At 40.5% G+C, this 15,851-nt stretch overlaps 1 protein-coding gene across 1 annotated transcript in view; it reads right to left on the minus strand.

Moving 5' to 3' along the window:
• Positions 1-15,851, minus strand: part of HPGD (15-hydroxyprostaglandin dehydrogenase) — a 118,609-nt gene that overhangs the window by 66,777 nt on the left and 35,981 nt on the right. The window contains exon 3 of the mRNA XM_089684043.1: positions 12,606-12,712. Coding sequence (XP_089540169.1) covers positions 12,606-12,712 — 107 coding nt within the window. The remainder of the gene's footprint in view (positions 1-12,605; positions 12,713-15,851) is intronic.

The following is a 15,851-nucleotide window of genomic DNA, read 5'->3' on the forward strand; positions in this document are numbered from 1 at the left end:
GGACAATTCCCCAAAACATGTTATAATGATGACCGACTTCTCTCCTTTAGTTTGACATGGTTTGAGTGCTCTCCTAGGGATTCAGTTTGCCCTCACCAGATGTTGTTCTTCTGCCAGGTATATGACATCACATCCAGTTCCAGGACACATCACTTCCAGCAGATGCACCATATCAGTGATCCCAGTGAGCACCATCCACACACTCTTCCCACTGCCCTGAGGCTCCTGGGCTTAGCAACCTACTGTTTGGTATGGGATCATATGTCATCCTTCAGCTTCTGGGATCATGTGTTTCTCCTCTCCACTGGCTTGGTGATATATCAATCTGGGCACTCCTGTATGACATTAAAGTGAATTTTGATTTTATCTGTTTCTAACTGTGACTCCATTGACTTCCACAGGGTTGGGAGAGCTCCTTTATTTGTTGTTGTGCTCATGTCACATTGCTGGTTGGATGAATAGTTGGAGCTTCCCTTACTGTGGTTATCTACATATCTGCCTGGAACCTCATTGTGCTTGGTATTTGCATTTTTTTTATAAGATTTGTACACACACTTATGACTAACATCATAATGTAGAAAGAAGCATTATTAGATTACAGAACAATGTGTGGTTTACTGTGATGTAATTTGTTTGTGCTTTTTGTGGAATTTTCTTTTTATTAAAGTTTTTACAAAACCATGTAAAACCGCAGCTTATTACTGCAATGGTAATCGGCCCCAACAGGTGTTTGGGTTGTATAATTTAAAAATGTATGTAAAAAGTGTCCATTCTTTCTTCATATACATAATATTTTTGTTTTTATCATTTCCATGTTCATAAGATCTCTTCTGCTTATTGTTGATTACATATACCGTATGAACGTTTACATAGTTACATACACCATATTGCCAAAAGTATTGGGACACCCCTCCAAATTATTGGATTCAGGTAATCCAATCACCTCCATGGCCACAGGTGTATAAAATCAAGCACCTAGGCATGCAGACTGCTTCTACAAACATTTGTGAAAGAATGGGTTGCTCTCAAGAGCTCAGTGAATTCAAGCATGATACTGTGATAGGTTGCCACCTGTGCAATAAGTCTATCTATGAAATTTCCTTGCTACTAAATATTCCACGGTCAACTGTTAGTGGTATTATAACAACAGACAATGACAGAGCAGGGTCAGCATGTGCTGAAGCGCACAGTGTGCATAAGTCCCCAACTGTCTGCAGAGTAAATAGCTAAAGACCTCCAAACTTCGTGTGGACTTCAGATTAGCACAACAGTGCATAGAGAGCTTCATGGAATGGGTTTCTATGTCTGAGCAGCTGCATTCAAGCCTTGTATCATCAAGTGCAATTCAAAGCGTCCACTGGACTCTAGAGCAGTAGAGACGTGATCTCTGGAGTGATGAATCATGCTTCTCTGTCTGGCAATCTGATGGAAGTGTCTGGGTTTGGTGGATGCCAGGAGAACGGTACTTGCCTGACTGCATTGTGCCAAGTGTAAAGTTTGGTGGAGGGGGGATTTTGGTTTGGGGTTGTTTTTCAGGGGTTGAGCTTGGCCCCTTAGTTCCAGTGAAGGAAACTCTTAAGGCATCAGCATACCAAGACATTTTGAACAATTTCATGCTCCCAACTTTGTGGGAACAGTTTGGGGATGGCCCCTTCCTGTTCCAACAAGACCGTGCACCAGTGCACAAAGCAAGATTCATAATGACATAGATGAGCGAGTTTGGGGTGGAGGAACTTGACTGGCCTGACCTCAACCTGACAGAACACCTTTGGGATGAATTAGTTTGGAAGACTGCGAGCCAGGCCTTCTCGTCTAGCATCAGTAACTGACCTCACAAATGCACTTCTGGAAGAATGGTCAAACATTGCCATAGACAAAGTCGCTAGCCCTTGTAGACAGCCTTCCCAGAAGAGTTGAAGCTGTTATAGTAGCAAAGGGTGGGCCAACTCAATATTGAACCCTATGGACTAAGACTGGGATGCCATTAAAGTTCATGAGCGTGTAAAGGCAGGCGTCCCAATACTTTTGGCAATATAATGTAGTTACATAGTTTGTAAGGTTGAATAAGACACCAGTCCATGTAGTTCAACCTGTGTGGGTGTGTGCTCATGTCAAAACACATATCCCATATCCCTGTATATTGTGTTCGCTAAGATGCCCACCTAAGAGTTTCTGAAACTATCAATACTTCCCGCTGACACCACCGATTGTGGAAGGGCGTTCCACATATTCACTGCCCTTACAGTGAAAAAATCCCTATGCAGTTTTAGGTTAAACCACTTCTCCAATTTCATTAACCGGCCCTGTGTTTTCTTATACTCCCTGAGATTGAATAGTTTATTCGTTCTGCTAGAATCATCATTGAGATATTTGTATATTGCTATCATATCTCCTCTCAAGTGTCTCTACTCCAGGCAAAATAATGTTTATAGTTGTTCCTCGTAACTGAGGTCCTCAAGCCCTCTTATTAACTTTGTTGCCATTCTCTAGACTCTCTTCAGTTCCAGCACATCCTTCCTGAAGATTGATGAGCAGAACTAGATGGCATACTCCAGATGTGGTCGAACCAGAGTTTTATAAACTAGCAGGATTATTGTTTTATCTCTTGAGTAAATACACTGTTTTATATATGCTAATATTCTGCTAGCTTTGCTTGCTGCAGCTTGGCATTGCTGAGTCTGTCCTCTACTAGGACCCCCAGATCTTTTTCCATCCTGGATTCCCCCAGAGGTTCTCCATAAATATAGGTGCAAGCTGCAGTGCAGCATGGAGTTAATTCCACTACTGGATATTTGCAGATATATATTCAAGGTGAAGAAAGTAATTCATCACTCCACATATATGCACTGATTGCAAGAATCTGTTCCACCTAAATGAGGATTCAACAAATAACACCATACCTCACAACTTGCTAACACCTATTTCACCACCAGGATATTCGTACGACTCTGCCCATCTCTAAATACACATGTACACACCAGAGTCCCATAACATAATTTTTAAATGGTTAACCCCTTAGGTGGCCCGAGTTTGAGGAACATACCAAATTTAAGTTCTTTATTTAACCCCTTAGGTTTAGGGTACTGCAGGTATAAATCCAAAATCATACCTTTTGTAATACAACATTATCAAAATCACCATGTTTTGGACTAATTTGTAATAAATAAATTCCCTTTAATTTTAAGCCTTTTGCTGAACCATTATGACACTTAGCAAAATGTTCACTCAAAGGGCTTTTGTCTTTTTTTCTGACTAATGTATTTCAAGTGTTCCCTCCTCATATTCCCAATATATGAAAATCCACAGAGGCATTTGGTCTTATAAATCACTCTACTAAAAATTATTTCTCAATATGAAATCCAAAAGGCCTATGTTAAACTCATTATGACTGTCAACCACATCGAACCACCAATCCAGAAGGTTTGGACATACAGCCAAACCCACAGAATGTTACATAGTTACATAGTTACTCTGGCTGAAAAAAGACAAAAGTCCATCAAATTCAACCATTAAAAAAAAAAAAAAAAAAAGTTATAATCCTATACCCACAGTTGATCCAGAGGGAGGTAAAAAACCCAGCAAAGCATGATCCAATTTGCTCCTGCAGGGAAAACAATTCCTTCCTGATTACCCGAGAGGCAATCGGATATTCCCTGGATCAACTTTACCTATAAATGTTAGTATATTCTGTGCATCTAAAAAAGAATCCAGGCCTTTTTTAAAGCAATCCACTGAGCTGGCCAGAACCAAATCTTGAGGGAGTCTATTCCACATTTTCAGAATGCGATATGGATGTGCATAAAGCTTCTACATCTAGGCCAGCTAACTACCTATATCTTGTACTGCCATGCCTTCCAATTTCTTTAGGACATCTCCAGCATCTTACACATAAGATTTAACATTTTTCACAATGGGTTGTAATTTTTTGTCCAAAAACCTGCCCACTCTATTGGTTGAGCACCCCCAATCAGAAATTATAAGACATCCTGGTGGACATTCTTTGTTTTCATGCACCTTGGGTAGGGTGTAGAACAAAGGTGTTATATATGTGTCCACATTCATATATTTATATTCTTGTTCAGATAACACCTTATTCTGCCTATTGTTGATAACATATATTATGTTAGTATGAAAGTTTAATCAGGGAGGTTGTTCTTGCCAGTTAAATTCCATTGTAGAACAGTATAACAAAATTGTTAAAGTAAATCTGTGGCCAGGTTATGAACAGTTATACTATATGCAACTACTGTATACTATAACATAGCTATTACTATATTCTTGACTAGCAGAAATTGATCATTAACACAAACCCTGCCCAACCTCTGCAGCTGTGGTACAACACATGCTCAAAATCCAAAGCACTAACACTGAAGCCCTTCTCTCTGCGGCTTAGCTGTACCTGCTTCCTCTATTCTGGTACAGGCTACTAATATAAACACCAAGCAGGAGCTCCGGGAGAGAAAGCATGGTGTGCTAGCATGCCTGAGCAAAGTTTGTTGAAAACTTCAGTGCTTATACTATTAATTTTTAAGGATGGATTCTTCCTCCTCGATGCCACCAGCTACAAAGGTCAGTGAGGCTTTGCTTAAAAGCTCATCTACTGATTTTTTAGGAATTTGAAATATTTGAATTTTCATAACCCAGCAAGAGGTCACTTAGGAAAATTACATCAATTTTGGGCTTGACTGTGAATACAAGTTGTATAGCATTTTAATCCCCGGAGCTCTTTCATAAATAAGGAAGCAACTAATAGTGATGAAATACTCAGCAAAATAGCACTTGGTAGCTACATAATGAAGAATCTCAACAAAGTATTCAAAGGTAAACAAATTAAACTCAAAACGAAGACCAGGCTTGTCCAACCGCTCATTTTCTCAGTTGTCAATTATGGCTGTGAAAGCTGGATAAAACAGAAACAGGACAAAAAGAAGATCAGCTCATTTGAGCTTTGATACTGGAAAAGGATTTTAGGCATGGTGTGGACATTCCCCTAGAATTAAGAGATTGATTTTGGAAGAGATCAAACTGGCTGTGTCACTTGAAGCCCAAATGATGAAGTTATGAATGTCTTATTTTTGGTCACACCGTCAGGTGAGGGAGATCACTGGGGAAGGAAATAATGTTTGGGAAGATAAAAAAAAAACAGGTGAAGAGGGAGATCGGCTACTAGATGGTTGGACACACTGACTATAGCTGTCGGGATGACACTGAAAGATCCTGCCAGACTAGCACAAAAATTACTTCTCTTTAGATCTCTTATTCATCAAGTCACTAGAACTCGGACCTGAGTTGATGGCAATTAACCAATATTTGAATGTCCATAGACTAGCCACAGGTCTCTTTAAAGTGGAACTGCACTGCATCAGAGCACCAAAAACCAAAAATGCCTTTTAATTCATTTTTAATATTTAAAGCAAACTCACCCATGCATCCATGTCAGCTTCACTATTACCAATGTATTGTTTTCCTTTCATGTTATGTCTTATCCTTGAAAAAGTAACTTGTATAAAGTCACACATTTATGTCTCTGTACTGATACATCATGAGCATTAATTATTTGATATTAGATCGCCTACCTCTTCCTCCCTTGTCAACTTCATAAAATACAGTGTTTCTGAAGTTCTAAATAACTTCAGAAACATCTGATACCAACACAGATGCCAAAATTGATGAGATATGTAGGATTTGTATTATGTTTTGGAGTGCTAACAAGGCAGTTCAAGGTAGTTTCAATTACTGAAATAGATCATAGATGCAAACTTGTTAATAAGAATTTTGATGGTAGAGTCTTTAAAGTGGAAATCCAGTCAAATCCTAACTATATGTAAAATAGCTCCCACCCCCATTCCAAACCTATTTTAACTGAAAAGGAAAGATGTCTATGCCTACCTATGCTGAGGGTGCTCTGGTCTGGCTCCCAGCGCCAGCTTCAGTGCAGAGGAGGGACAGCAGACAACAGATACCCCATAGTAAGCCTAGGAGTGACGTCACTGCTTGAGCTCTGCAGCCATTGTTAGTGATCTCTTCTCTTCACTGACCACTAAGAGAGATCATGTGACCAGACTGTAGCGACCTCAGCACAGGTATGTTTAGACATCTTTCCTTTACAGGGTCGTTAGAATAGGCTTAGAACAGGGGTAGGAGCGGGTTTAGGAATATTTAGGATTTGACTGGACTTTTACTTTGAACCATATATCTTTCCTTTCAGTTAAAGACAGGGCAGAAGTATCTGGATTTATGTAATATAAAACATTTGTTAATTGGATACTGATTGCCCCCAAATAAAACGGTTATCTTATATGAGACTCAGACTTGCTTACCTTCTCTGAACACTTCTCTCTCATATAAAATTTTTTTCAACAAATTACTAACTGCTATTCTACCACTGTATGTTTATCAACGGCACATTGGTGGCCCTTCATTTAACCTTCGCTGTTTATGAACGGCACTGGACAAACAGACCTTGGGTCACGGATCCACTTGGTGACAGCTGTGTGCCTATTAGATGGCTGAGTACACAGAGACACTCTACCAAGCCAATCCAATTCATTGGGTATCTTCCTACTGCTGTGATTGGTTACTACAGTGATCACATGGTATTGTTTACTGTGCTTGTCTCTCCCCTTCCCCTTACTACAGAGAAATAAGAGAGATCAATGCTTGTGTATGGGCACAGAATGAAAGGATCAGAAGCTGCTGTGACACAGGAATCTTTTTTAACCCTTTCCTATTCCCCTCCTCTCCAACACATGCTAGACATAATACAGGTAATACAGTCCTTATTGACCAGTAACATTAACCTCTTACCTATCTTATCCTGCCCACCTGTACATTAACACCATCAGATCTTTTCTGCCACTGTGTGTGACCAGTACATTAACCCTTCATTGGCTTCTTCCTCTGTGTATGATCTGTACACTGAATGTATCTAATGCAGCTTTGCCCCCCCAGTACTGGCATGTTTCTTCATTACCAAAAAATTGTAGCAAAAATTAGATTACCTTGGGGTGTTTACTTTCCAAAAAAGGGTAATTTTGGGGAATTCCATCCTGTTTTGGCATTTTTGTTTTAACATACAATAAGGGAAACACTTATTTTTACTTTTTGGTAAAAAAAAACAAAAACATCAGTTATTAAATACCGCCAGAAGAAAGTGCTATCTGTCTCAAAAAATGGTATAAAACACGTGTGGGTAAAGCATTGCATGACAGAATAACTGTCAGACAAACTATCATAGCGCAGGAACCTGAAAAATGTCCTGGTAATGAAGTGGTTTTATAGGCTGGTACACAAGTGGTTAATACAACATAAAAAATTAAAACACAGTGGATAAGTGGTTAGCCCCTACGCCTAGCAGTACTAGAGTCGTTAGTTTAAATCTCAACCATGGCACTACCTGCACAGAGTTTGCATGTTCTCCTTGTGCCTGTGTGGGTTTCCTCCGGTTACTCTGGTTTCCTCCCACACTCCAAAGACATGTTAGTGGGTTAATTGGCTCCTGTCTAAACTAGCCCTAGTATGTGTATGAATGTGAATTAGAGATCTTAGATTGTAAGCTCCTTGAGGGCAGGAACTGATGTGAATGTACAATATATCTATCTATCTATCTATCTATCTATCTATATATATATATATATATATATATATATATATCGCTACATAAATTGACAGCGCTATATAGGTACCATGACGAATCATGCTTCTCTGTCTGGCAATCTGATGGACGTGTCTGGGTTTGATGGTTGCTAGGAGAACGGTACTTGCTTGACTGCACTGTGCCAAATGTAAAGTTTGGTGGAGGGGGGATTATGGTGTGGGGTTGTTTTTCAAGGGTTGGGCTTGGCCCCTTAGTTTCAGTGAAAAGATCTCTTAAGGCGTCAGCATACCAAGACATTTTGAACAATTTCATGCTCCCAACTTTGTGGGAACAGTTTGGGGATGGCCCCTTCCTGTTCCAACATGACTGCACACCAGTGCACAAAGCAAGGTCCATAAAGACATGGATGAGCAAGTTTGGGGTGAAGGAACTTGACTGGCCTACACAGAGTCCTGACCTCAACCCCATAGAACACCTTTGGAATGAATTAGTGTGGAGACTGTGAGCCAGGCCTTTTCATTTGACATCAGTGCCTGACCTCACAAATGTGCTTCTGAAAGAATGGTCAAACATTCCCATAGACACACTCCTAAACCTTATGGACAGCCTTCCCAGAAGAGTTGAAGCTGTTATAGCTGCAAAGGGTGGGCCAACTCAATATTGAACCCTACGGACTAAGACTGTGATACCATTAAAGTTCATGTACGTGTAAAGGCAGGCGACCCAATACTTTTGACAATATTGCGTATATATATATATATATATATATATATATATATATATATATATATACACACACAGTATGTGTATGTTTTATCTCATATTATGATATAGTTGTTAAGTGTTCCTGTGCGCAATTACTCTATAACCCTTCATACTGTGGCTTGGCTTGACTTTTTAGCTTAGTAGACACTGTGATTTTTTAGCCTCAGGAAGACTGTGTTAGGCATAGAGGGTTAATATCAGAGCCACGATAATGAGAAGCTCTGAATGCAATACATTTACCCACAGATGGAGATGATCTGTGACTAATGACAAAATGATCGTAAACACTCTTCTGGTGTGTCATCTCTCCTAGATTAGAGATTTCAGAGGAATGACACAGTACTAAATTTGTGTTATCTTTACATGTACACTAATTTGTAGTGTTTTTTTTTTGCCTGAACAATCTCCTTAGTAGGGCCCCCTCCCAAACCGGGTCCCATGACAACCGAATGGGCTGCTATGTCTACAGTAACACTGGTGAAGGATAGTAAGCATGTAGTGATCAGTGTACAATTGAACAGCACACATTAAAATCCTTCTAAATGCTTTATAACTATCCAGTTTTTCCAGATGTAATCAAAGCAGTAAGGAAACTAATAGACATGGATATAGCAAATGCATTTGAGCTTCTTGTGCTAAGACAAGAATGATAAGCTGGATTACTAAAAGCTACAAATATGATTTAATAGTGCAGTGTTAAAGGGAGGATCCTGGGCAGCTAGGAATGTTTTCTGTTTATTATAGATATTATAGATATTATATACTGGCACATTTACAGTGATTGAACCATGATAGAAGTTTCTGTACACAGGAAGCCGGACATTGATGAATATTTTGTGTACATAGTGCGAATTCTGAAAAGATGTTTTGTAAGATAACCATTTTTGTGTATAACAGCAAAATGTGCTTTAGACATATTCAGACATTTATCTATCTATGTGTTTTATTTCAGGGTTTCTCAAACTTTTGACCTTGGAGGAACCCTTGGCAAAAGGTTTGAGATCTTGGGGAACCCCTGAAAACAAATTTCAGATCTACAGCTCAGGGAACATTGGATCAAATCAGCAAGCTTTAGATATACAGTAAGAAAAATTATTTTAGAAATGTTATTCAATTTCAGGGTTTCTCAACCGGGGTTAAGCATTGGGTTCCATGAGAAGTTCCAAGGTATTTTATTTTACACCATTTCTTCACACCTATGAAAGGTTTTAGGTAGGTGTGAAATATATATTTTAATTGTTTATTTTTATCAATTTCCAAAATGCAAAGTGCACAAACAAAGAGAAATCTAAATCAAATCCATAATTGGTGTCTTCTTTTAGCACTTCCATACACAGGATGTCACCTCCTACTCCTACTCTCTGCTCCCCCTCTCCATAGTCTGCATTCAGCACTGACATAAACAAGATGTCACCTCCTGTCCGCCAGGACTTTCCTGCAATAATATCATGTTGCATCGATGCAAGCACTCCTTTTCTGCGGAGAGAAGGGCTGAGAATCCAGTGCAGAGATCTGACCACAAGGAGTGTGCTTCAGTGATGAGCTCCCACACTCGTCACTCTTCCTGGTGCTGCCCAGAGTTTACAGGAGACAGAACCACAGAGGAAGCATCGGGGATCAATGTTTTCAGATGTTCTTTTAAAATTCAATAGTATGTTCAAAATGCAGCTATATAGGAAAATACAGAAATGAGTGATAATAAATGGTGAAAATAACACGGAAGCAAAAAATGGTAGCCCTCTGAGATCACAGGAGACAGAACCACAGAATAGGCATCGGGTATCTATGCGCACTGATGGTACTCAAGTTGATTTGTGGAGGAACCCCTTAGGACTTCTTAGGACTTCTCACAGAAACCCAGTTCAGAAACCCTCTTTTATATGCTTAGCATCTATGGTATATGTTTTTCTTTCTATTTTTTACATATAGGTGTTTTCAGATGTTCACTTAAAAATTAACAGTATGTTCAAAATGCAGCTTAATAGGAAAATGAGTGATAAGAAATTGTGAAAATAACATAGAAGTAAAAAATGTCTCAAATGACCATATCTCTTCACTCCTCTAGGCACAGACCTCTGAGTTTACAGGAGTCAGAACTACAGAGAAAGCATTGGGTATCAATGCTCACTAACAGTACTCACTGTTGATTTGCGGCGGAACCCCTGGGGATTTCTCGCAGAACCCCACTTGAGAAACCCTGTTTTATATGCTTTGCATCTATGGTATATGTTTTCTGTATATGTTTTACTTACACATGTTTTTAGATGTTCACTTATAAAATTACCAGTATGTTCGAAATGCAGCTTTATAGGAAAACACAGAAATGAGTGATCAGAAATCGCGAAAATAACATAAAAGTAATAAATGGCTCCAAAAGACCTTATCACTGCCATGTAACTGGAACTAAAGCAGGACTACACTCAAAATGATTTGTGTCTTTCTGATAGAATGGGGCAAGATTAGATTTCTCCACTGCTGTTTGCAACTCAGAAATACCTTATTCTAGCCTCAGGTCCTAGCGTGACAGATAGGCCATCAATGAGCCAGACTTCTTGACTTCCCCTTTTTAGAATCACTTTGGATTGTTCATTAGGGGGTTGCTGTCACAGAAATGCTAGAAACATACTTCAGCATTTCTTTGTCATTGCACCCATCCCCCAAAAATGACTTAACCACTTCAGCTCTCACACCCTATGGACCAGAGAAATGTTTACATGTCTGCAATCAACCTGTCTATCTGGCAATACGTTTTTTTATTTCATTTCTTATGATAACAAAATAATACATACTGTATATTGTTTTTAAGGATCAACAAGGTTTTCTTTTTCTTATATCATTTTGAAAAATAATTTTTTTCCCCACAATCTTTAGACAAAAATAGCAACATAACTAAAAAACGCACTTTTTCTTTTTTGATCAGTGCTAATTTAATAGGAAATTGTGATTTTGGTACAAAGCATTGCAGAGTTTTTTTTTTCTTTATTTTTTAATTAACCACTTCAATGCCAGACCTATTCTGACACTTCTCATATATATGTAAAAATCAAATTTTTTTTTTTTGCTAGAAAATTACTTAGAACACTCAAACATTATATATTTATTTAGCAGAGGCCCTAGAGAATAAAGAGGCGAGCAATCTGAGGTTATCTGGGAGGGATGCTAATTGATGTTAACACTATCTGAAGTCGCTCGTGACACTAATACAGCAATCAGTAAAAAAATCTGTATACTGTACTAGTGGCACTGGTGACAGGGAAGTGAAAGGGTTAACTGGGGGGGTGATTGGGGGGTTAAATGTGACCTAGCAGTGCTTTTACTGTCAAAGTGTGCTGCTTGGATCTGCTCTCTTGTCTCTCTGGAACAGAATGTGCCCAGGGAGAGAAGATTGCATCATTTCCTGTGCCTGTGTAATGTAAACACAGATACAGAATGAGCTCCTATTCGGTACATCCGATCAGCAGATCCAGGCCAAACATCTTTGGACTGAATCTTGTAAGTGATCAGCGCTGTACCAAATCACAGTACTGCTGGGCCCCGGGCCGCAAACACAGCGGGAGCGTGGATCACGTATATATAAGTGATTTTGCGCAGGAAGTTTTCCCTGTAGCAGTAAAACTGCTATAGGGAGAAAGGCAAGAGGTTAACGTGGGTTTAACTGTTTGTTTTTTTTTTCTTTAAAATAATAAACACATCATACTTACCTTCTTTATACAATGGTTTTGCACAGATTATCCCCAATCTCCCTCTTCTCAAGTCCCCTGCAGACGCTTCTGGCCCCTCCTCCCTGCGGAGAGCCCCTATAGCAATCTTCTTGCTCTGGCGGCACTCCTGCATGCTCGCTCCTAGGCCACCTCTGTCTGTGTATGAGACACATACAGTGACAGTTGTGATTGACAGCAGCCAATGGCTGCTGCTGCTGTGTCTCAGGCATTGAGGAGAAAGACCCGTGAGAGCCTTGATTCTCAGGCACATCGCTGGATTTCTGTCCCCATCTAAGTATCAGGGGGGACTGCGGGGGGATCTGCACACTGAAGGTTTTTTACCTTCATGCCTAGGATGCACGAAGGTAAAAAATATACTTCAGCCTTTCCAACTGTTTTAAAATTATGTAATTTTATAATTTTTTGTAGTTTTTAGTATGCTTAGTCTAGAAATTAAAGAAAATAGAATTGAACTCATTAAATGAAAATCAATCAATTTAGATATGATTTACAAAATATATATGCATATGTAACTAACTTACCAGATTCACTTCAATCGTTTTCTCCCAGTCTTTCTCATTATTAACTCCAGCATTATTTACCAATATATCCAGCCTTCCAAAATGTTCCACTGTTCTCTGAAAGGCATCTAAAATAAGCAAGGAAAAAAGAAGTTCACTTCAAAATGTACTTAAAAGGTGAAAATGACTGAAAGTTATTGGAAAAGGCTACACTTTAAAATCACGTTTAATATAAGTATATCTCAGGGATGTCTATATTGCAGGTCCATAAATTCAAATTGTTGAATGAACATGTGATGACAAAACTGTATTGTGTTTTGTGTTTTAAAAAACTATTATTTTCAGTTTGGACCACATCTCCACCCCCCACCTCACCTCCTCATTCTCTGCCCGCATCGCCCACCTCCTAAACAACATATCAGACTGGATGTCGCTTCACTTCCTCAAACTTAACCTATCCAAAACCGAGCTCCTGGTCTTCCCACCCTCCCCGTGCCCCCCCCCCATCTTCTCCATCACTACTAACAAGGCCACCATCTCTCCCACCCCACACGCCAAAGTCCTGGGTGTCACCCTGGACTCCCACCTCTCCTTCCTACCCCACATCCAACTGCTATCTAGATCTTGCAGGCTCCACCTCCGCAACATCTCCAAGATACGCACATTCCTCACCCCAGACACCACCAAACAACTCGTACACTCCCTCATCATCTCACGCCTGGACTATTGCAATTCCCTTCTCACTGGCCTACCCAAACGAGCGCTATCCCTACTCCAGTCTATCCTGAACTCAGCGGCCAGACTCATCCACCTCACCAACCGCTCCACATCTGCCTCCCCCCTCTGCCAATCCCTTCACTGGCTCCCGATTGCCCAACGCATCAAATTCAAACTGCTAACTCTGACCTACAAGGCCATTCACAATGCCGCCCCAATCTACATAACTGACCTGATACCCAAATACTACCCTACCCGTGCCCTCCACTCCTCACAGCACCTCCTACTCTCTAGCTCCCTGGTCTCCTCCTCCCACGCTCGATTGCAGGACTTCTCCAGGACTTCCCCCATCCTCTGGAACTCCCTACCCCAATCCATAAGACTGTCACCTACCCTCCTCACCTTCAGGTGCACCCTGAAAACCCTCCTCTTCAGGGAAGCCTATCCCAACCTCACCTAACACCCGACCTCACCTAACAACTAACCTCCTCCACTCCTCCTGCCACTCCATCCCCCACAGCCATCTCCTCCTGTGCCACCTTCCCCTCCCTCCTAGATTGTAAGCTCGAAAGAGCAGGGCCCTAGAACCCCTCGTGTATTGTATTGTTACTGTCTTGTCTTATGTTCTGTCCCCCCGCTACTGTACAGCGCTGAGCATACCGATTGGCGCTATATAAATACTGTATTATAATAATAATAATGTTAAAAAGGCAAGGAGTTGAAGTGATATGCAAATCTAAACTTTACCTGTAAAAACGTAACTTAGCCCCATTCATTCTCACAGCTTATGAAGCAAAATACTTCTGTGTTTATGTGTCTAGAAGTTTAGTTTTTATTACATGTGTTTTTGTTAAAAGAAATCTCTGCTCGTGATTTCTTTCAACATACGTTCAGTTTGAATTGACTGGGTTGGTGACTGGTACTCAAATTTTTGTAAACTGCTTTAAAAATATACACACTTGCATCACTTGAAAAAAATACAAAAGATGCCCTTACCTATTACAAAAAAGCTGCCACACAGAAGTATGCATCTGGAAAAGGGGGTACTTTAAGACGGGGTAGGAATAAAAAGAGTGCACATTGTTTGTGTTTGAAACTCCACTTATCCTTTAAAACAAAGTTGTTAATTACAGTTCTAGGTGAAATCTATAGGACTTATTTGCCATTTTTAGCAAGTATTTGTTCTTCATTTGACAGAATTTTGCCCTTGGGGACTCTAGTGTTCCATGCAATGAGCCTTAATTACTTAATCTGTTCGGGAGGAGATTTTGCACTTAAAATGTTTTCTCTTGTATGAATGAAGCATTAAAGAAAGAAGACATTGAAACTGAAATGCAAAAATCTTCTACAATTCCACATTTAGCTTACTATAATGAGCCTTACTGAACTATTCAGTTGATATATTGTTACTATACTGTTGCTACACTGGTGAAGGGTGCACTGGAAACCTTAGCTGCCATTGTGCTATATGCTGAGTGTCCAGTGCATCCCTGTGTCTTTAACCACTTGCCTCCTAGGCACTTTTACCCCCTTCCTGCCCAGGCTAATTTTCAGCTTTCAGCACTCTCACACTTTGAATGACAATTGCACGGTCATGCAACATTATACCCATATGAAATTTTTATCATTTTTTTCACGCAAATAGAGCTTTCTTTTGGTGGTAGTTATTAATCACTGGGTGTTTTATTTTTTGCACTATAAACAAAAAAAGAGCAAACAATTTGAAAAAAATAATAATTTTTCTTTGTTTCTATTATAACATTTTTCAAACAGGTAATTTTTCTCCTTCACTGATGTGTGTTGGTGAGGCCACACTGATACACAGCACTGACTGGCACTGATAGGCAGCACTGGTGGGCGCTGATGAGGTGGCACAGATAGACAGCACTAATGGGCACTAATAGGTTGCACTGATGAGGTGGCACTGGTGATCATTGATGAGGAGGCACTAATGATGCTGCACTGATATGCAGCAATGATGGGCACTTGTAGGCGGTACTGATAGGTGGCACTGATGGGCACTGATAGGCAGCACTGATAGGTAGCACTGATGGGCAACTTTGATGGGCGGTGCTGACTGGCAGCACTGACTGACAGCACTGACTGGCGGTACTGACTGGCAGCACTGATGGGCGGCACTGATGGGTGCAACTGCTGGGTGGCACTGCTGGGCAGCACTGATGGGTGCCACTGCTGGGCACTGCTGAGTGGCACTACTGGGCACTGATGGGTGGCACTTATGGGCACTGGTGGATGGCACTGCTAATCAGTGCTGATCTGCTCTGTGACAGTTGCCAGTTATCAGCAGTACTTTCCTCATGCTGTGACAGAGTGAGGAAAGTGCAGCCGATAACCGGCAACTGTATTTACTCGGTGATCTGCTGTATCATTGGACACAGGTGATCACGTGGTAAAAGACGCTGTGATTGGCCTTTCACCTCATCACATGACCAGCTGTGTCCTTAGGACACAGTGATCACAGACAGTGCCGGATGCATGTTGCTGAGGGCGCGTGGAAGGGTGTGTTCTTGGAGGACATCATATGGCGCC

The sequence above is a fragment of the Staurois parvus genome, unplaced genomic scaffold (genome assembly GCF_062004578.1).
Source record: "Staurois parvus isolate SC_StPar_1 unplaced genomic scaffold, SC_StPar_1.0 ptg000334l, whole genome shotgun sequence".
NCBI classification, from domain to species: Eukaryota; Metazoa; Chordata; class Amphibia; order Anura; family Ranidae; genus Staurois; species Staurois parvus.